Consider the following 23,163-nt stretch of genomic DNA (forward strand, 5'->3'; position numbering starts at 1 on the left):
TTTGAATGAAATTATCGCTTCTTTGGCTACCATGTTTGCCACCCGTTACGCTGAAATCGGCCAATCAAAATGTGCCGCGGGAAAATCGTCAACTCTGATTGGCTTGTTTTTTCGAAAAATGGAAGGCGTCGATCACGTGACCAAAACATGAAAAAAGCCGTACGAAATTTTTCTCGAGGCGAGGAAAATTTTGTGTGAACCTATGTCTCTTCTATGGCTTGTCGCATAATGGCGCTGCCTTTATATCCTTTGAAGTAAACTTTTTCTGAAAGAAAAAGGATTCAGCTTTCGATTCATGTACGTTTACCGATAGTCAAAGGTCTTCATAAGCTTCCACAGGGCATTAAACACGAGTTTTCGTAGTCCAGGCTAAACTGGGCAGGCCCGGGCCCGTAAACTATAGTCTGTGTAACGACCTTATATTTTGCGAGGGACTGGTGAAAATTTCAGGGTCTTAAGTTGAAAAGCCGTTTTGCGACAAGGTTTCAAAGTTGACCGGATGTTACGATTTCACAGACCTTTGAAATCTTATAACTTGAGATTGCGTGATCGAATCAAAACAAAGTAAAATGATTCGGAAAGAACTATCTTTTGGCTTCAAGAGGCTTTTTACAGAATTTTAAAATGATCTTCAGAGCTAGACCTACAGATCAATGAGTAAGGTAAATTTTCGTCAATTTTTGTGTTGGTTCGATTCCAGACGTTCGATTTTTGGCTTACTGAAACAGCCATCGCATAATTTCTATGGGAAATCGAAAGTAATTTCATTCGGCTTGTGATGTGATATGATGTTTGAGAGCTTGGATGGTGGGAAGCTGCAAGAATAGACCTTTTCGCCTTTGCGTCCGCCATATTGAATTGTATGCAAAAATACAGGAACGAAAATGCTGTGGTTGGATTTAGTTGGAATGTATGCAAAACATATGCAAGTTTACACAAAGATTAAAAAGACAACAAAGCATCTTATAAATAAATATTATAATCATTAGAACAATAAAAGATGGAATTTCTTAATCCAAAAGGAAATATTTACAGAACAACAAAAGCCTTTTAGGAATTTGTTCTTAAAGACATTGCATATTCTGTTTTCATGCCATTAAGAAATTCCACGAAGACGGAGTATATACACACATCAAACTTTCAAAACACGCAAACTGAAAGCAGTAATTATGACGTCACACTTTATCAATGTTTTGATTTGATCATTTGACGGCTCTATTCCCAGGAGAATAATTTGCCGTCAGCCGAATAAGGATTGTTTTTTATTTATTTAATACTTTCTTTTTGCATATGTTTTGCATACTTTCTAAGGGAATTTCACCACGGCAATTCGGCAACCATAATTTTTGCATACAATTCAATATGGCGGATGCAAAGGCGAAAAGGTCTATAAAGCCAGATGATCTCAATCGAACGGAATCGACAATCAAACCAGTCGAACAACAATATCGAACCAATCGAATAAGGAGACCCTGCCGACGCACCGGACTGTCCGGTGTATTTGTCCGGCGGCAAAAAGTATCCTTTCGCTACACCGGATGCAATAAGTCCGGTGTCAGTCCGGTGTTGCATACAGGGAATTTTGTACGCCGGACATTTACGAAACAAAAAATTAAGAAACACCGGACGCACCGGACTGGTCACGTCCGGTGTTTTGATTGTCCGGTGGAAAAAATATCCTTCTCCGACACCGGACATCCGACTTCCTTAAGTCCGGTGTAGAGATTTCCGGTGGTAAAAAAAATTCACATTTTACACCAGACTTTCACGTGTCCGGCGTTCATTAAGTCCGGTGCGTCGGCAGGGTCCTATCGAATATTATCCAGTCCAGAATTTTGACATTCAATTGAGATTCGATTGCGTTCGACAATCGAATTTGAATCGGTCAATTGCGTTCGATTTGGTGTGACTGGTTCAATCGTCGATTCTGTTCGATTGAGATTGTCTGGCTATGCAGCGTCGTTGTCATTTTTTTGGCTGGTTGGGTGTAGCCTGGGCATGGGAATCCAAACACGACCCTGAACACCGCCGTACAATGCGCGGTGGAGTCCGGTGGGCGTCCGGTGGGTGTACAGTGGTATTTTAGGTTAGATCGAAAACACCATACAACACCACCGTACAGAATCCCACCGTACACGGAATTGCCACCGTACGATTGTCCGGTGCATGTACGTATGCTCAAAAAGGGTGTCGTGGTCAGCCGGTGGTAAAAATAGGTTAGGCTCCGCCCACCGTACACCCACAGTACGCCCACCGTACACCCACCGTACGCCCACCGGACTCCACCGTGCAATGTACGGCGGTGTCCAGGGTCGTATCCAAACTCATAATCTTAGAAAAAACAAAAAATACCTCACCTCACAAAGCTCTAAAATTATAGAGCTTTGTGCAGGTAGATTTGTCTGACACAGAATGTTATAAACAGTCTGTGTATGAACCCTTGTTGACAGACTTTTTGAACTTTGGAAACCCAGGCAAACACACATATAGGTAATCAACTTACCATAAAAACTCTTCCATAAGCTCTAAAGACTTTCAAAACTACTATTATAAACCACACCAAATAATTAGCCACATGTATGTAGACTTCCAGCCAACAGCCATTTTGTTTCTAAATGAATCTATGTTTTCATTTTCATTTTTTTTCCTTTTTTATGCAGAGTCAGCTTTTCCATAAATTATGCACGCTCATCGTCATCGAAATTATCAAAATGCGCGCAAAAGTACCAATCAGTGGCCAATCAGGCAGAACCTGCATTGCAGGGAAAAATCTCCCTGCAGGCGAGTTACCTGCGCCAAGCGTTAAACAAGCAGTAAAAATATCATAAACTAGACTGTGAATAAAATCTTTTATTCATTTTTAATTTTCGTTTCGCTTTATGTATTGGTTTCTAATTTTTTGATTTCTCGATTTTTTAAACATGTTTTTAGTATTTATGGGAAGGTTGTTGTATGAGGATGTTTTTTACGAAGTTGTATATGTTTTGAATTTATTACTGTTTTTAAACTGTTTTTATATTTGTTTTTAGATATTAAATCTGATGATGAGAAAAATCTCCCGAAATATATTATGAAAATAAAAATAAAATTGTTGGTCACACCCTTTTCAATAAAGTTTAACACTTGGATTCCCAGGCTAGGTTGGGTGCTGCTTCTAGCATCTTGATTGCAAAAGTTAAAATGCTTTTCTCATTCGATATATTGTACCGTGAGATCGGGTAACTTACATCAGTGGAGGCTAACATGCATAGCTCTTAAATGAATGACTTTAAGGTATTTTACAGAAAGTAGTACAGTGTACCAAAGAACACGAAAATATTTCCTCTGTATATTACTTTTCTCGCCCGAATAGGTAAATGTGGGTTTTTTTCAGAGGTGTTTTCGAACAATCGCCAATAAAACTTCCTAGGAGAGTGTTCGAAAATCTAAAATAGTTCTGTAATTTACACAATACTATTATTATGTATTATGCATTACTAATTCCGACACCCTTTTTTAGAGACAGGAATAATATGAAAGTTTGAATCACTGATTGAAAAAGAATTATTCCTCGCTGACCACTAAATTTAAAGAAAAACAGTTTCAACCTTTCTATCAGTTTCAGCTGATAAAAAAGGTGTTGGGATTAGAGGAGGGATGTCGACATTAGACCAAGTTACGGTATGCCTAAAATTTGAATTCTGTCAAAAATAATATTATATTAGATAGCTAAGAAAACTTTTCCAATATATCGTCGCATCAAAATAAGAAAGCCTTAAGTCCATTTTTTCAAAAATTGAGTTATGACCATACCGATGCTTTACACCCCATTTTTTATCGAATTTTTGGCTTAAATCCATCAAAAACCAACCTAAAGTGGCCTAATTTTAAGTTTTTTGAAAAATAAGAATTTTTATTTTTGAAATTTTCTCAAGTTAAGAAAGTCTTAAGTCCATTCTCATTTTAGTTGGACTTTAGGACCTTTTAGATTAAGGTTTTAGTTAAAGAGTTCAAAAAAGTTAAGAAAGTTTAAAGCAAGAAAGTCTTAAGTCCATTTTGGAGTTAAGACACTTTTTCACTGGAAATTTTTCAAATTTTCAGTTTTAATCAAGGAAATTTACATAGAAAAAAAGGTTTAAGTCCATTCTCGAAAAACATGCTATGAAGAAGCATTCATATCTCCGCAATGGTATAAGTGACAATGTTGATACTTTAGAACTTGAAAGATCTTTCTTCATTTATATTCATATCAAAAAAGCAGCTAGCTAGCCCAACATGGTCAAAAATGGCAGCCATTTCAAACCTTTAAACTTGATTTTCTCAAAACTACAAAAATGGACTTAAGGCTTTCTTATTTTGATGCGACGATATTGAAGTCTGATTTAGTATCTTCTTGATTAGTCCAGCTTTAAGGTGGTCTCCTTCCTTTTTATTTTGTTGATTCCGCCCCCTTTAGATGTGTTTGAAAGGTAAATAAATAGTTACTTAATCACTATCACCTTACTCTGTGGGATACATTTTTGAAAATTAGGTCTTTCAATTAGGGATGGTCACCAGTTTTTGCACCTACCTGGAGGTTCTATAAATTAACCTGTGTTTGTTTGTCCATCCGTTCGTTAGTCTGTTACCAACTTTTCTCAGGATTGAATCATAGGAATCTTTTGATCTTTGGTACAAAGGTGCAAAATGCTGGTTTTAGTTTTTTCAAATAGTCGAGATGTCTAAGGGATGGAATACAATGCAAGAACGATTTCTGAACTTCTTCAAGTTGTTTGAACAAAACCACGTTTCCAGGGTGACCAGAGTTGTGAACAGTAGTCCAGATAAGGGATGTCTAGTGCTTTCCATAAAGTTAGCATAGTTTCAATTTTCCTTCAAGTTTTCTCAAGTGGAACTAATGAGCAATAAAGCAGAGAGCATAATCATCATATTTTACTTCATTTGGCATGTCGTTAACATAATTTAAAAAATATTAATGCATGGTTTAAGGAGGGTTCCCTGAGGCATTCCAGAAATAACAGGTGAGGAATTAGACGATTTACCACAAATGAACATGTTGAGATCAATTTGAAAGGAAATCTGTAATCCAAGACAAAATGTTTCCATCAACACCTGTGTACATTTTAGCTTGATGATCAAACTTTATCAAACACCTTGCACCTTCTTGTTCTTTATAGTCGATGGCTTTTGCATTAACATAGTTCGGAAGGGGGTCACTACCCCTCTACCCTAGAGCTACCCCCCCCTACCCTAGGTTCTTCCCCCTTTTAAAATTTGATGCTACCCCCCTCAAAATTTTAAAATCCTACCATAATTCTTCCGGTGAAAAAGCAAGAACATTCAGTGTAAATAAGCAAATAATTAGGAAATCTGAATTTGGTGGTGTACGCTTTGATCAAAGGTAAAAGTGAACTTCTTTCAGACTGTGTAACCAGAACTGGTATATATGTTTCAAACATACTAAACAATTAATAAAGAAGACGTTGCATTGTAAATTAAAAATAAAACTTCTAATTTGGGAAAACACAAAAAAAACATACCACTGACATCTTACCCCCCCCCCTTTCTAGATGAACCCCCCCTTTCTGAAAACTTCCCCCTTTCTAGAAAAAATTCTCTTACCCCCCCCCTTTCTGAGATTTTCTGAACATCGCTACCCCCCCCCTTTATAAAGGGGGGGGGGTGCGAACTATGATTAACGGTTTGGAGAACGAGAAAAAACTTTCTGTTGTTCTTTTTCCCCTCTTCTGATGATTTTAACAAATTCATGGTAAATCCTGACATTTTTTTCTGGCAACTTTTGAAGCTTCTTGAATTTTCGTCCAAATCCCTGTCCAGTGTTGTTCTTTTGTAGACTTGATAACGACGTTTCTTTTTTCTGATTGCTTTTGAATGAACCAAGGTTGTTTGAAGCATTTCGAGGTAAATTTACTTGTAACATTTTTTTGTGCATTTATTCGTATAATTTGTTTGAATGTCAGCAAAGATGTATTAAAATGTCAGTGTCAGAAGTGATTAAGTTACAATAATTTGCTGCTTCGTTTTCACTGTCTTTCTGGCATCAATATTTGCATGATGCCAGAGGTGTACTGTTCGTTGGATTGGTTTTATTTTCTTAGGGTGGAAATAAATGTTGCTGGTGACATTCTGTAGTGTAAGTTGTTTGTTATGTGTGTGGTGTCGAACTTGGTTCTGGGTCTACTTTTTTTGAAAATTTGTGTTTTTTGATACTTGTCTTTTGTCGTTTTTCTTGTTCTTGTCTCTTTGAACTTGTTTGTTTTGTCTGTTGTGTAACCCCCTTTTTTGTTTCTTTGTATTTGTGAGCGAGTTTTTGTTTATTTTTCTATGTTTGTTAGTTTGTTTGGACTGTGGGTTGGTTCAGGGTTATGGAATCTGGAGGAGTGTTGGACGTCCTTAAAATATGTTTTAAGCCACTGCGCCCCCTGCGAGTGGTTTTTGGTGTTTGAGCTTATGTGATTGCTGTGTTGGTGTTTCTGCTTGGCTTTTTAAACTTTATGTCTATTGGTTTTTTGGTTCTTTTTCGCATAAAATTCTCATTCCTTGACAGAATTATTGATATTAGTCCACTTTTTATGTTTCATCTTTATTTTATTTAGTATTTTCAACACTTGTTTTCCTTGAGGTCAGATCTCTGATCTTCACCATAATATACATCGGAAGTTGTATATTGAAATTGGTAAGCCTTTCTTTTTGTCTATTTCACTGTCAGAAACTGTGGATGAAGTAGACAAGATAGATGAAATCGATGAATCACTTTGTCACTTATATGAGATTAAGAGTTTAAATTAAACCCTTGTCACAAGCAATTGATTTGGATACGTTTGTCACAACATCTCTGTCAAATTAGGTGCAAATGGAAATTTGGAAAGGCCTGCAATTTTTTTTGAGCAAAGCTCAAAAAATTCAAAATGACTTTTTTTTAAGTGTTAACTGGCATCAAAGAGGTGCTAATATAATAATGCGTATTTCAAAAACCGGTATGTATAATTTGGCAGTAAAAAGACACAAATTCATTAAAATATTGTCTCTGAAAATACCGTCTATGAAATTAATTCTCTGGGAAATCTTAAAGGAACTTCATCATGAGAAAATGCTTTTCAATGTTGGTTGTTTAATCTATCCCATTTTAATTTAGTTTTGGATATTTTTGTTTGTATTTTTTTTTTAGGAATATAAAAACAAATGATTCACTCAAAAACTTTTTCTCAAACACGTTGGATGAATTTAGATGTTTTCAATGAAAAATGAGTAGATGGAGAAGTACGTGTCCCGACAAATTACTGACCAGTATTGCAAATATCTCAGAAGCTCGTTTGTACTTGTTGCGACAAACTGGTCCCACTGGATTCCTTTTGAAAGAGCATGATGGCGAGACGAAGTTCAAGGTCTGGACATTTCCTACATTTTCTGGATCAACTAGAAATTTGCAAAGAATACTGCAGATTAAGAAATGCTTTCTGACAGTTAATTAGATGTTCTGTTTTTTTGTTTTTAGGTTTTGCTTGGCGCTGTTCACTCGTGCGATTGTAATTTCTTTTTGAAAGAGAGGGAGCTTTGTAAACACATCCTATGGTATGTGTTCTTTAACATCATTTATGTCTCATTTCTGCGTCACCAAACATAATTATCAACAAGAAAATATTGAACGGATTTGACTCGGGGTGTTCCGGTCGTTTAGTTGTGAAGTGAGATGGAATTTAATTTAGTTCCCGCTTCTATGCTGACTTCAAACTTTGTTTTTGTTTTTCAGGATTTTAATCAGAAAATTTCGGATCCAAAAAGAAGATCCAAGTATGTAGTCTATCAGATCATTTAATATTTCCTCAGTTAGCACTAAAGTCTTTACACAGTTGAATGAAACAAATTGAAAGATCTTTAAACAAAGATTTCCCTCAAAAAACGGTGCTTCATAAAACTCCCAATTAGACCAGGGGGGGGGGGCACGCAGTTACTACAAGACAGTATGACACTTACTACCGTGGTGGTACTGTATTCAGAAGTTATGACTGCTGTTTGGGGGTGGTGCCAAACACTAAAACTAGCACTTTTGATGTAGTAAGTGCTTATATTTTAATTCTTTTTAAAGAAATTTCAAAATTTTTCACAAAAAATTTTTTTGTGAAAAAATTATTTGTTAAAAAAATTCTTTTTGTTATAAATGGACGAAAAGAAATTTGAAATTTTTCTCAGATCCAACTTTGAAATTATTTTTCTGTAATTATCATTAAAATGTTCTCAACAGCTGTTAACCAAGTAAATTAAAAGAAAATCTAGCACAAAATGGTATTAAGTTGAAAAATAATTGCAATTTAGGGTAATTTCGAGCATGTTTTTGATGATATCACTCAAAAACAGGGGTGGTACCTGGAAATCTTTTCAGAAAACAGTTACTACCAAGGTGTAGTAACTGCAAAGGGTGGTGGTCCTGAAAAAAATTGTTGAAAAAGCACTTACTACAAATCATGTCTTGTAGTAACTGCGTGCCCCCCCCCCCTGATTAGACTGTTTATTGTTTTCCTTGAATATTTTTAAACTCCTGCAACCCAGGAAGAAAGAAAAGCGGTCAAACTATCCAAACCCTTTTGAAAAAGATTTGATTTTTATTAGTCGCGTTCCAGCTTGGTCTTTGTGAACGTGAGCTAAACCATGTTCTGTATGGTCAGAAGCAAGTTGAGAATAAACAACCAACCAAAGCAGCATCTGCTGGTGCCAGAGAAATGTTGAAACAGAAGAAGATCGAGAAAGAAGATGTCTGCCCCATCTGTCAAGATGAAATATACAAAACGAAAAAGAGTTTAACTTACTGCAAGTATGTAAATTGTTTGTTTGATCTCAGAAGGCAGGCACAAAGCAGGCGGCCACCTGACCACATGATTTCAAAATAAAGTCAGATCCTGCTTAAATAACCTTTAAAAACAGACCTGTTTTAGGGCTAAAATTCAAAAAAGTGCCTCCTTAGTCAATGTACAATTGTCACTTTCAAAGTAGAGCGGCGGTCCCTGGAAAGCATTTAAGACACACAGAATTCTATTCAAAGATATTTACATTTTGCAAGCTTTTGAAAGGAATCTTTCCAGATAAACGTTTAGGAATTTTATTTTTTAGGTTTGGATGTGGAAACAGTGTTCACGTTTCCTGTCTCAAGATTTGGGCTGACCATCAGCATAAATCAAACAACGAAGAAGTTATCAAGTGCCCGCTCTGTCGAACCGAATTCGCTAGCTATAAAGTATGACAGTGACCTCGTTTATTTCAAACTTTCGTTTAATCAAATCCCTTGGTGCAAAAATTTCCCGTTTCGAATGTTTACCTTTTCTTTCATTATTTGTAGAGTATATTGCAAGAACATCGTCGCTCTGTCACTCGATCTCAGATGAGAAAAAATTCCCTGCTCAGTATTTGTGTTGGATGTAAACAAAGAGCTCCTTCTACATCTTCTACTCAATCTGTTTACAAGTGAGTTATCTTATGTTCACATCAGAAGGCGTGGATATTTCAACCTAAATTTGCTATTTTTTCAAATTTGAATTTTGAAGGGAAAACATCTTTTAATAGTACGCCTCTTAAATTCTGTGGAATTTTTCTTTTTAAATTTTTCATTTTAAATCTCTCATTTTATTCTATGAAGTTTGAACATTTATCTGATTAAGACAAAAGTCAACTTAAAACCATTTGAGTCTACTAAATCACGTACCTCACGTGCCCTAGTGCCTTAACTTTTTTACGTGCCTCTAGTGTCCTAGTGCCTCGCGCGCATTTAGTGCCCTAGTGTCCTAGTGCTTTAAAATTTCACATGTCCTAGTGCCCTAAAATTTTTACGTGCCCTAAAATTTTCACGTGTCCTAAAATTTTCACTTGCCCTAAATTTTTCTTTTGCCCCAATTTTTTTTAGCGATATGAGGTCTTTCTTATCGGTATTTCGGGATTAAGTCGATAAGTACTCGTGTATCGGTAATTGACAGCTTTTTTAGTGTCTCACGTGCCTCAAGTGCCCTAGTGCCTTAAAATTTACCGTGCCCTAGTGCCCTAATTTTTTCGACTAATAACCTCAACCTTTGGATAATTTTCATTAAACTTATGTTGCCTTTCTAAACACAGAAATTAGCTAATTAAAATATCGTTAAAGCTTTGTTTCAAATTTTTAATTACTAACAGCCGAAATATCTGACCTCTTATTATTATTATTCTGAATATTTTTGTTCGACGACCTCGAATCATTTAAATGTATAATTATATCGCCGTTGTGGAAAACAATTCTGAAAGAAAAACTAGCTGCTACGACAACGATCTCGGTATGAACTCAAATGTTTCCACGTAGCCGTTGCAGTTGCAGTTGCAGTTGTGACTTCGGAAACTCCGGAAGGTCCGGGAGTTGGAAAAAAATCGAAAAATTAATAAACGCCCTTACCCCCTCCCGTTTATTCGGCACCTGCGAGCAAAGAGAAAGAAAGTGAGAGAAAAAGTGTCAGCGAATACTGTTGACAAGTACTCGCTTGTGACAAAATAATTGCCCCTTGTTTCGACTGCAATTTTTACAGCTATAAGAACCGCTGACCACCACGTGCGCTGAGCGCCGAAAGCACGGTTATGTATAAAAAGTTTAAATTCAAATGACGTAAATTCTCTACTTTTAAAAGATTTTAGCAATCAGAACTCAGCTAAAAAAATAATATTTTCGAATAATGCAGAACGTTACATCTGCGTGAAACTACTACAATTCGGATGCATTCCTAAAAAGACGCTACAAAATATGCTACTGATCAAACGTTTTTCATAAGTCTATCGAAAATACAACAATTGTTTTTAACAAAACTAAAGTATGTTCACGATAAGTGTGCACTCTCTTTTTTTTTGTCTATAACCTTTTAAGGATTGCTTCAGTCGTAATAAATTTTGTACCGTTGGAAAGATATTAATGAGTGGAATAATTTGAATTAAAAATTGTTTTGAAAAATTTCAAAAATAAAGATGAAAAAAAGAAGAAAAAAATTAACTTCCTGTAGAATTGAGTTATAATTTTCCTTTTTACAGGAATGAAACTCCAATCTTAGAGCATCATCACTATGAAAATTTTTTTCATATTTTTATAAATATTCATTCAATGAAAATATATCAAATAAAGTTTGCCTCTACTTGACCCAAAAAAAGAGAATAAAACAGGCTTTTTAGGGGTCAATCAGCTATAAACATTGTTTGATATCTTTTGACTGAAAGAATATTTTTGAAAAATTTGTTCACAGTGATGACGCTCTAAGATTGGAGTTTCATTCCTGTGAAAATGAAAATTACAACTCAATTCTACAAGAAGTTTATTTTTTTCTTCTTCATTTTCACGTGAAAAACAATAGGCCACGTGAAAATTTAAGGGCACATGAAAAAGGGGTAAACCAGTCCCAAAAAGTTGTGCGAGACTTTTTTGATTTTTCTGTGATTTTTTTGTGATTCTTGCCAATTTTCACGTGATTTGGATTTTGGATTTTTTTCAAGTAAATGTGAAAAATTTAGAGCACGTGAAAACAAATTGGGTACGTAGAAAAAAATAGGGCACGTGAAAAAATAAGGCGCGTGAAAAAATAAGGCGCGTGAAAAAATAGGACACGTGAAAAATCCAGGGCACTTAAGGCACGCGAGGCACTAGGGCAATTGAGGCACTAGGGTACCAGAGGCACGTAAAAAAAGTTAAGGCACGTGAGGCACGTGATTTAGCAGATTCAAACCATTTTAACCGCGCCAAGGATTGTGAGCTTTATTTCGCATAACTTATTTCAGATGCAACACATGCAATTCGTTTCTTTGTCAATCCTGTTTCCATCCAAATAAACATTATGGACACCAAGTGAAAACAAAACATGTAAGAACAACATTCATTCATTTCTAAGTTCATACTATCCAATATAACTGCCAAATTTATTTCCGCTGATACTTATAAGTTCACCATATAATACAATAGATGATTTATTCTTGAAGTTAAACTCCTCCATTCAAGCCCTTCTCGTAAAACTGTCAGATATGACAATTTTCACCACATTTGCATTCCAGCATCCCACTAATCCCTCCTGTAAACAATGGCTTTCACTTTCACTTTAGGGAGGAGGAGAGAAGTGGGAAGACTTGGGTTATAAAGAAGTTAATCTCTGTATTGGAGGTTTCTCCTCTTCCATGACGTCATCACATGGCAAACAGTAAGTTGGTATTGATAGTTCTATCTAACTCTGTTTTAAACGATTTACAAGCCTTTGACCAATGAGGAAAAACGAATGTTTGCTTTTTAAAGACAAGTCGTGAAATTTGATTTTGTTTGCCAAAAGATTATAAAATTTTCGTTGTGACAAAATTTTGATGTCTTGACGAATTGTAATTTGCTTTGTCATGATCTTTCGTTCAACTTCATCAATACACTGCAAGATCATGGTTTCATGAATCGATACACTGCAGAATCACTTACCCCATACTTATTTTATTTTTCTGTTATGAAAATCTTAATCCCAATTTACCAAAGTCATTTTAAAAGGTAAGATATTTCTGAGAACGCAAAAATATCGATCATCCTTTTTACCCTCGAGATTACTACACTTTTCAACTTCCACTCTACAGATTTCCAAGCTCACCTTCAGCACCAGTGAGGCCGAAACAAAAATTATCAAGACTTCGAAGTTCATCCCAAACTGACGTCCGTGATTTAGCCATCAGCGGACTCAGTCTAAACTCTGAAAAATTGGAACTAAACTATAAACCTGTTAGCGAACAAAGGTTTGTTTCTTTGGAAATATTATTTTTATCTTGGAAATATTGTAATGTACCTTATCGGGGAAAACTTCGTCGGGGAAAAGTGACGAACTTTTGGACAAGTGACGAATATTTTCCCCGACGAAAATTTTCCCAGGCTTTAATGCGATTACCAACTACCAGCAAGTGATGAATTTTTCCCCGACGCAAATTTTCCCCGACGAAGTTTTCCCCGATTAGGTAACCTAAATTGTTTAAATTGTCAATCCAACTAAAACCTGAACACTGTAGTTTTCCCTTCTAGTATAGAATTTCAAATCAACTTACACGCGATCAAACTCTACATTTCCTTCTTCTTAGATCTTCAAACGCTTCTACTGCAAGATTTCGATTACCACCGATCGGGAAAACGAGAGGTTTAATCGGAATGTCGGGGAAACATCGGAGTAAAAGTGGGACCGGGAATCAAACAGAAGAACGGAAGGAAGTGGATGTAAGAAAATGAGATATTCTTTTTCCCCATTGTTTGAAAGTGACTGACGTTTCTCCTATGCTTCGAAGAAAAATTGTATCAATTTAGAAACCCTAGAGCATGTAATTTCTAGTAGTGTGGTGATCCGAGTTCGATTCCCTCTTTAGTTTTAAGCTTCACTTGGTAGGTCAATGAAGTGTAGGTCAAGCCATACCATATGATGGAAATTTGGTACCACTACTCACCTTATACATTTTGGTGTATATGGCATTCATCTTATTCTACGCTCGCAACGGGCTATATGCTCTCCCGCGTTTCGAGTGTCATCACTATGCATCATATAGTATCTGTGTCTCGCGTGCACAGAACCAGCGGTGTCTGGATGGCGCTATGAATTCCAACTTCAAAAAGGAGGAATTCCTACTTCGAAATGAGTAGGACCCGTTCTCCATCGGCATCGGGGAGGGCTAATATGTATATTTGAAGAAATTCATAGAATTTCTATCCAAATATCTTCTTTCAGGAGATTGAATGGCAGAGCAGCATATGCATTTCGCCCTTTTATTGGGACTCATTAGCACTGCATACTGCATCCTGGCTAGGCAGATCGAATTTATGCTAGGAAATTCGATAAAACTAATTGTGTCGCACACTGAAAGATATATATTTTACAGAAATGTTCTTAACCATCTTGTCTTTTTTCAGTTCACCTTATACTCATCACCTCTCAACTCAAGGACGGAAAATCTGCGTTGAGAGAATTTTTAGAATGATCAGAGGTGGAGTGGATATCATTTTTTGAGAGAAGTTCTGAATCTTCATTCGAATACCGATAGATCCCATCGAAGAGCTTTGGTTGAACATTATACAGTGCATTGTATCGCAATGAAGTTTTTTCTTGGAAAGAATTAAACCAAATATCTTTTTAGAAGTTATAATTATTTTTTAAAACCAAATGTACATATATTGAATACGAAATTTATTTTTTACATTATTTAAGTTTATATATAAACAATTTCGTGTGTGCGTCAATGAAAAGATAGTAAATAAATCATTAATATATCGTTTTCTTCCCCAAATATCTCCTCCAGTTATTGACGAATTATTTTGACTGCAGGGGGTGGTGTAGCGTGGGCTTCGATCTCCTAAAAAATGCAACATTTTGAGAAATAGTTAGGAGGATTGGAATGTGATGACAATAGACCGTTTCATAAATTACGTCATAAACATCACTTGCCTCGTTTTCAAACAATTGACATGGTGATTATGTCCCTTGAGACATTAAATGTTTTTTTTATGAATAAAGGTAGTTTTAATAAAATTCGCTGAGAGTTAATCACCTTGACAATAATTTCAAAACGAGGCAAGTGATGTTCCTAACGTAATTTATGAAAAGGTCTATTACAGCGTTGAATAAAAAAACCTTTTCCAGTGGGCCTCATATTCTAATAAAAATAGTTGGGAATTTATCTGAGCAGTTGCAAAAGTCTAGGAAAGAAAACAATTTGTTCCTCTTCTTTCGTTCCAGATAGTAGAAAAAATGAACAGAAAAGAAAAAAACATGTTACCCTTGCATCTTGAACCAATGAGCAACATGGACACAAAAGGTTGGCCAGCAAGTCTGAAGGATACGAACCCTGAACAAGAGAAGAGAAACACAAGATGAAGGTGAGAGAAGAGATGACGCGTTCATCCAAAATTTCTGAAGCCTTCGGATGTTCTTAACTTTTTGAGTTTCAAGTCTAGAAATGTTCTTATTTTCCCCATTTTTCATGTAATTTTTGTTTATTTTCCTAATAAATTGGCTGTTTTCGAGTCCGCGAAGCCCTACAATGTTCTTAACTTGTTCTTAACATTTTGATCATCGAAGCCTCATGTTCTTACATAGTTTGTTCTTATAAAAAACGTGTATTTTGTTCGCAATTTGTAATATCATACCTACGTTTGTTGGTAATAAATTTAATAGGAACATGTTTGTTTTTGTCAAAACCTAAGACTAAAAGATTCTGACATACTCCAATTAAAAGAATAGATGAAAGAATTTGATTTACTCCCCCTACTCCAACTAAATTCTTTATATTGTAAGAACAATTTTACGAAAACAATGAGGCTAAAAAAAACGAAAATAAGGACATTGCTGAACCTGGAATGACTGAGTTCTAAGCAGACTAAGCACGATTAAGGGTCAAATTAGGGCTATTAAAACTTATAGAAATAGAAACATGACAACCATAAGAACAACTGAGCGTCATAAAGATTTACTAGTTCTCATAGAAAAAAGGAGTACAATAGTAACGGACAAAAGGATGTTGTAGACTTTTCAAAAATGCATAAAAAAATTCCAAATAAGCCCTGAAAACCCATTTTTACCAGAGCCAATGTTGTTTTTATCGGATTTGGAGAGTTTGGGTAACAAGTCCATAAGCCAAATCCACTCAAGATTGAAGGAAATGAATTTTTGCAAGTTCTTCAGACCTTTTTTTGTCTAAGATTGAAGGTTTCACTGAGCTTTGCTCTTCAACTTATTCGAGAAGATATCTAATTAGACCATATTTGAGATGGTTTAATAAAAAGTAAACAACTTTTCAGAGCTGTCTGGTGCACCAAAAAAGTCCAAAAATCACAAGGACTAAAAGCTACATGGAGTGTTAGGAAGCCTGTAGGTGTTTTCTGCCAAATAACCACTTGTGGTTCATTTGGGAAATTTCCCAAGCGTCAAAAAGGCTTTTTTTTGGCACTATTGAGGAATTTTTGAAAAGTCTACAGACCTTATGTCCATGATTGTAGGTTCATAAAGTTCATAAAGGTTAATAACATAAAAAATAGTTTTTCCAATGCAGACGTATTTTCTTCCGCTTTTTTAGTAGAGCTTTTTAGTTTTGACACTCTCCTTTTCTCCATTTTTACTATGAATGATATTTCGACATCTTACGTGTTTCTTCATGAGGATTCCTCCAATCAAAAACGTGTTACGTGTTTACGTAGGAAAATAAACAGAAAAAGACCCTCCTGGTGTTTCTGGTATCTAAGGAAGGTTTTCCTAAACTAACGAAATCCCGCCATAGACAACTCAAGAAAGGCGACTTTTAGGATTGCACTAGTACACCCCCTTCTCACAGACCCGGAAGGACAGCCAGTAGCAGTAGGGATGAAAAAAACAGACTGAAACTCGATGGGGATTGATATTCTCATATTTTTTATCAATCAAGATTTCAATTCTTTTGTTTTAAAAAAAGAAAATCGAGTGGAGATGAGAAAGATAGTAAATGTTTTGCAGTGAGGATTGGTTTATTTCATTATTTTCAAATGTCTATCAATTTCAATGGTCTGTGAGAAGGGGGTGCACTATTGAATTTGATTGTTAACTCATCCAAAAAACAAACGAAACTCTTTTTGAAAAACCGAGGTGCGCTTCAGTTTGAGCGGAAAATAAATATGTAATTTGGTGTGTGTTTTACACGACATTGCGATAAACAAAACAATCTTTTATCTGATGGAAGTAGGAAGAATTTTCATTCAATGTTCAACATAATAATGGCTGCCACTTTTGACAGAGAAAAGATTTTGTGTATGGTGTTTATTTTACACGACAGCAAAACAAACGTAATAGCTTTTCATGAAAAACCACCGAGTTGCAAGGATATAACTTAAGTGGGGGAAGAACATCCATACCACTTAAACTCGGCTATTATTCATGATGGACATGCGACTCATTTTGATCACTTTGGCGCTTCAATGGAATGCTCTTTATGGGTTTCCACTTAAAGGTATTTTGTTGAGTTTTATTTAACCAATAAAATGTGTCCATTATAGCTTTTTTTCTTGAAGTATTTTCTCATTATCACAATATCCCACCTCATTGATTGTGATTGAAGATGAATTTGATTTCTTTGTATTTTTAGAAGAAAGTGACGTTCTTCCTGAACTGGAATACCGAGATTTGCTGGTTTCAGGATACATCCCACCTCAAAACGACACTTCGGACGTCTACTTACCATCTCAACAAAAAGACGATTTGCTAGTTTCAGGATACATCCCACCTCAAAACGACCCTTCGGACGTCTACCTACCATCTCAACAAAAAGACGATTTGCTAGTTTCAGGATACATCCCACCTCAAAACGACCCTTCGGACGTCTACCTGCCATCTCAACAAAAAGACGATTTGCTAGTTTCAGGATACATCCCACCTCAAAACGACCCTTCGGACGTCTACCTACCATCTCAACAAAAAGACGATTTTGCTAGTTTCAGGATACATCCCACCTCAAAACGACCCTTCGGACGTCTACCTGCCATCTCAACAAAAAGACGATTTGCTGGTTTCAGAATATTTTCCACCTTTGGCAAATGATCCTTTACTTGGCTTAGACAATTATTTTCCCCCAGGAAAAGAAGATTTTTTATCAAAGAAACGAAACGCCGAACGTGATCAGGAAGATAAGCTTTTGGAAAGCTTCCTTCATTAAGTCAAGCCACAAACATTTGAACATTGAATATTCTTTGATCAAGTTGAAATATTTTTTGGCAAATGCTTTATTTAGATTAACATGTATTTTTATAAGGCGTTTTCTCTCTACATTTTCGTATTGAAAAAGTATAATTCAATAAATAACTCATAATTATCCTTCCAACGAACACATAGCAGCATATGAAAAGATTTTCACCTATTTCTAACAAACTCAAAGGTTCATAAATTTGACCTCTTTTTTGAGTCATTCAATAATCCAGGTTAAAAAGAATCAGCCATTGAGCTTAAGCCCCGAAAGAGCTAGAGAGGAACCTTTAACCTTTCTCAACCAAGAAAAAGTTTAGCGGGATATTTTTCGAAATCTAGCAATAAGTTTTACTTTCAAGTTGTGTGAAAGCCAAGTTGGTCACGCGTTTTGGCCTTCATTTCCCATCTAAGGGTTTGGATCAATGGAATTACCTTGATGTTATATTTGTGTCGAATGAGTTTTCTCACGTGACCATTCGTAAACATACACAGTGGAAGAACTGACATCAAACCAAACAAAAAGCAAGATTTGTCAACGGCCCTGGCGTTCTCTCCCGCCGTCACGCACGGGCATAAAAAGGTCCGTGAGCAAGTCCCTAAATCTTCTGAACAGTCCAACAAATTGAATTGAAATTCAGCCATTTCAAGATTTTTCAACTTAAGTTATTCGTTGCCTATTCCAATGTAAAAGGGAAGTTTAAATCTTAAGTTCTGTATTTCATGAAACGAAGAATTACCATGACAACGAAACATGGTAATGAAGTGTGATCTGAAATCCCAATTAACAGTTTTTTGAACTTCTTTGACTGGTTTCGCTAATCAGTAACTTTTCTTTTTCAACACAGAAATAACAAGTTTTTTTTTTTTCTTCTGTTTTTTTCAGTAAAAACGGAGAAAAAAGTAGTAAAATGCTAGGCTACATAGTGCAACAACATCTTGTGAAAAATCGCTTATAGCTTCTGAAATTTTATTACATCCCCAGTTAGAAATTTTTTTAGTTTTAGGTAAAAAGGGCCCAGTTAGAATAGGCTACGTCATGATCTTCTTCGTTTCGGGCGTGAAACTCCAACTCTCCGGGATATGAGCACTGCTCTTGTTTTGAGTATTGAAATTCTCCGGATAAATCGCATGCGTACTAAGGTTTTAATGAAACAATAGAGAGTTTCGAAACTTAAGCCAATCAGCTGAGTTTTAAACATTCTTTTATTTGAAATCTCTATTGATAAACATCTTTTGTGAATGTTCCCGGTGAGGGTTACTAGCAGTGCCTATAGACCAAGAGAAAGGCCTAAAAGCCTGGAGCTGTCTATTGTGTAGACTAAGTTAGAATTTTTTAGTCTTAAGTAAAAAGGATATGACATAATAATTACCAAACAGATTATCTTGGTATGGTAGACGCTTTTGATTTTATTGTTTTAGGTTATAACAAAATTCAGGCATTTATAAGAATTTCCATATTTTATTTTATGGGGTTAAAATCGACCAAACGAAAAACATAAAAAACTCTTTGTGTAATTTAAAAAATAAGTTTCGACATGTTTTTTCTGAACCACCCGGTAATAACAGATGAGGGTGTAGTTTAACGAAGTATTTTTATCATAGGGGGAGGAACCATTTCATTAAACTCAAGCGTGTGACACACCTTTGAAATTGAGAAAAATAACTATTTGATGATCTTCATTCAAAGTAGATAGACAGGAAGTCAAAGCTTTTTTTCTCTTTTCATGCAACCAAGGTTAATCTTATGGAGACAAGACAAAAAGAAAAAACGGTTGGAACTTTATGCTATTTGATCTTTCCAAGAAATGTGATATTTTCCCACCTAGAAGATAGAAGTTGCTCAAATTCCGCCGGACAGGGGCTGCAAAACTTTTAAATGAAAGGCTATAGTAATTTGAAAATTCGTTGGGACAACTTGAGTGGCGTGGACAATATTGGTAACTATTGGTAACCACTTTCCCTGATATTCGGGGCTGCTTATGTCGGAGAATGTCGGGTACGAGCGCACTTGACCCTCAAGATTGGAACTTAAGTGAAAAAGTTACCCTTAAAGTGATTTTTTTTACAATTTTGCTTTTATGTAACACTCAGAGCGTTTGAGAAGATGAACCTCCGGGTTCTCAATATTAGACTTACAAGTTTTTTTCATAGGAACATCCAAAAAATTTTAAGCCTGTCTTTTTTCGAATTATTTTTACTTAAGAAGCTTCCACTCGGAATTGTCTTTTCAACAAAAATACACAAAACCAAACTAAATTCTTATTTTCACCATTTTCGTCGATTTTGTGAGTATTTCTATCCATTTAACTAAGACAGGTGTTATGCAAAGCTTAAATGCTGATATTTATTCCATCGAAGCCCTATGCTCTTCTATAGTTTATTCTTATAAAAAAAGTGTACTCAATAAAAAATATCCGGACTCAAAATGGATTATCTGCCATGCACTGCCTATACATGATTCAGCAAAACTTAAACAAAATTCTTCGAAAAAGTATCAAGTTCTATCGAATGAAAAATATTTTGGTGATTCCCACTTAAATTTTCAAATCTTGTAATCCAAATGCAAGGGCCCCTAAAATGCTGGTCAGATTCAGCCAGCCCTTGCCTTCACTGATGGAATTCATAGATTCATGGATTTTCTAGCAGCTATTGGATATAGAAATCTTCAGAACTCATCTTCAGAAGTTATCTTCAATAATCAGAGAACTAGACTGTGGTTTTTAGCTATTTCAATCGCTCAACATTTTAATGTAACCCACATAATTCACCTAAATGTGCTTTTTAGAGATTAAGAACCTCTTAAGCATGAAAAACATGAATTATTTGAGATAAAAAAAATTAGTTTAATACACCCCCTTCTCGCAGACCCGGTGGAATTTTATCGACGAAAACTCGATGGGGATTGATATTCCTATGTTTTTTATGGCCGGGGATTTGAATTCCATTGCTTCTTTTTTTTTACCATGGGATGGAAATTTTGGCCAATATCTCCAGTGGGAAGAGTTCCCAGTCAGTGAGAAGGGAGTGTTTGGAAATTAAGAACATCTTCAGCATGAAAAACATGAGTTACTTCAACCGGATTAAATTTCGCGAGATTAAATTTCGCGAGCTAAAAAAATCGCGAAATTTTCTGGATTTAATTTCGCGAGTCAGAGTTTTGAAATATTTCGCGACTAAGCTAGAAAACAGCTGAAAATAGCCATTTTTTGCCATAAATGGAGACTTGGAACTAGTTTCTCCGCCAAAAATACAATTCTAAAAGTTTTGTGTGGTGGATTTAATTTCGCGAATCAGGAATCTCACGCGTGTTCGCGAGTTTTAATTTCGCGAAAATGGCAAAAATTCGCGAAATCGCGAAAATTAATCCGATTAAAGTATTCGAGATACATAATAATCAAATCATCATTTTAGACTTCATTAAAGGTTTTGTTTTTAAATGAGAGTGATGTAGTTTGCTTACTTATCAATTTTAATTCACAAGCCTGAGGGGGTAATTGAAAATGTAGGCCTCTACATTTCTGGAAAATATACTAAAAATCTATGAATTCAAGCAAAAAAAATGATATTTACTTCAATGTTTTGAATAGTCGTCTTTAAGAAACCATCTTTGAAGAAATTATTGGGTTGCAAGTCAAATGAATTTTGAACGCGTTAGTTTCTGAATTTGTAATATTCTATCCGAAAATGGCCAACAGAGCTTTCCAAATTTGCACCCAAATAATCTTTTCCTTGAACTATCCCTCATTAAGATTTACTCAAACCTTGTCCAGGATTAAAGTAACAACAGTATATTAGCGACAAGGAATTGAGAGACTTCAAGATAAAATGTTAAGAACACTCAGTCTGCAAAAAAAAGTCAAAGAAATTTTAAATTGGCCTCCAAATTTTCTGTAGGTTTAGTTTACGTCTAATCCGTAGGTTTATTTTTGCTCGAATTGAAGAAAACAAAAATTTATTTTCTTTGTGACACAGAGAACGTGAAAACTTTTTTTCAATTCTTAATGGCCTTATTATTTTTACACTCCTGTCTCAGTATCTCTGGATTAAAAATCTTTGTATTCAATTCCCGGGAGGGAGGGGGGGGGTACTAGGGTTGCGAGCTGACGGGGGGGAGGGTGCCGCCCAACTTTCGACCCTCGGACCTTTACCGGGACTGAAAAGAAGAAAACAAAGGAAAACTTTGTGAATTGTACGACCCTTACCGGGACAAATTTGATCAATTTTGACCAAATTTCGATCTTTTTTGGGGTAAAAAGTTGGAATTTTCCTATTTCTCCTATTCAATTCGAATTTTCTTTGCTCCAAGTGATTCGAGTATTTAATGTCACGAAGTTTTTGGGTTTGTTTTGATATTCTGGTACAAAGAAAATATGATTAATCCAATATTTTTCAGTTTTTTGTCGAATAACCTGGTATATTACACTGGCATCTAAGAACTGCTTTGATTTCTTATTTAAATCGATGACTCTTTTTATTTTCAAAGGTAAAGGTGGGTCATAGCAAGCCTGACAGACGATGATGTCTATATATCGTGACTTTCAAGCACTCAAGCTATATACAGGTCGGTGAATGTTTGTTTTACATAACAAATCTTAATGTAGTTGTGTTAAATATTATAAGCAGTGATCCTTTTTACATCTTCCGCCTATTATCTTGTAGTCGAATCCGAATCTCTCTTTTCTGGACTCAAGTAAATATTTAAAAACCAACCTTTCTATTTCTTCGATGAAAGTTGTTTTAAAATGTACAATATGTCTTATTACAACCTAGACTGGCCTAAAAGAGGTTTGAAAATTTCAATGTTTCAAATTTTATTGTGGCAAGTTTGTTCATTTGGTGATTTTCAAGCAAGGCGGTGTTGGAGATTCAGATTTGGAGATTTTTGAGAAATAAGTTTCCTTACCTTAATTTAATATTTTGTTTTTCAGGTTTTCTCCAATCCCCATCGCATTGCCATGGCAACCAAGCCTGCAGCCATCACAAACAAAAGAAGACACTGTTTCCCCATGAACCAACCCATCACCAACTTTCATTCAAGCAATCAAATAATTCATTTCCATTAATGAACTATCATAAGAAGCTAGCTGCAAAATTGGGTTAATTCAAGAAAGAATTCAGGAAAAAATTTTAGTTCAGGAAATCATCTTTCATCCTCTCATCATTTCCCTCGAAACAAAAATTTCAGACATCATCAACAAAGAAAAAGAAGTTCCGGAGAAAACACACAAAGAGATTGGAACCGACCAATAGTGTGATCTGATTGGTTGAAATGGCCAGCCTGTCACGTGGTTAAAAGCTGTGTTTTGATCGGTTAGGAGAAATGTTGGTCGTGGTTTGGGATAAAGAATTTGTATAGCGTCTTGCTAATGAGATGACAAAAGGTTGGTGATCAGGTGTAAGAAAAAAACTCCAACTGGCTTCTCTTAAGTCCAGCTTCTTATCTGACCAATCGCATGCTTTTCATCTT

General features: G+C 35.6%; 2 protein-coding genes and 1 long non-coding RNA gene across 4 annotated transcripts; 2 read left to right on the forward strand and 1 right to left on the reverse strand.

The window, feature by feature from the left end:
- Window positions 1-7,161: 7,161 nt before the first annotated feature.
- On the forward strand, window positions 7,162-14,274 carry LOC136816912 (E3 ubiquitin-protein ligase Zswim2-like). The gene is made up of 11 exons (XM_067073248.1): window positions 7,162-7,385; window positions 7,496-7,572; window positions 7,751-7,791; window positions 8,608-8,809; window positions 9,106-9,229; window positions 9,332-9,456; window positions 11,770-11,851; window positions 12,088-12,182; window positions 12,595-12,750; window positions 13,087-13,219; window positions 13,904-14,274. The coding sequence occupies exons 1-11, from the start codon at window positions 7,245-7,247 to the stop codon at window positions 13,952-13,954; spliced, it is 1,227 nt and encodes a 408-aa protein (XP_066929349.1). The 5' UTR covers window positions 7,162-7,244; the 3' UTR covers window positions 13,955-14,274.
- A 55-nt stretch (window positions 14,275-14,329) lies between these two features.
- On the reverse strand, window positions 14,330-22,760 carry LOC136816914 (uncharacterized). The gene is made up of 3 exons (XR_010847999.1): window positions 22,600-22,760; window positions 14,767-14,835; window positions 14,330-14,343 (listed from the first exon to the last, which is right to left on the reverse strand). It is a non-coding gene; the product is annotated as an uncharacterized lncRNA (long non-coding RNA).
- On the forward strand, window positions 16,440-17,820 carry LOC136816985 (uncharacterized). 2 transcript variants are annotated; one of them, XM_067073331.1, is made up of 2 exons: window positions 16,440-16,965; window positions 17,104-17,820. In XM_067073331.1, the coding sequence occupies exons 1-2, from the start codon at window positions 16,893-16,895 to the stop codon at window positions 17,550-17,552; spliced, it is 522 nt and encodes a 173-aa protein (XP_066929432.1). In that variant the 5' UTR covers window positions 16,440-16,892; the 3' UTR covers window positions 17,553-17,820. The 2 variants fall into 2 exon arrangements, with proteins under 2 accessions (XP_066929432.1, XP_066929431.1); XM_067073330.1 differs by having other exon boundaries at window positions 16,453-16,965; window positions 17,101-17,820.
- Window positions 22,761-23,163: the final 403 nt, after the last annotated feature.

Source organism: Clytia hemisphaerica, unplaced genomic scaffold, assembly GCF_902728285.1.
Source record: "Clytia hemisphaerica strain Z4C2 unplaced genomic scaffold, Clytia hemisphaerica genome assembly, whole genome shotgun sequence".
NCBI classification, from domain to species: domain Eukaryota; kingdom Metazoa; phylum Cnidaria; class Hydrozoa; order Leptothecata; family Clytiidae; genus Clytia; species Clytia hemisphaerica.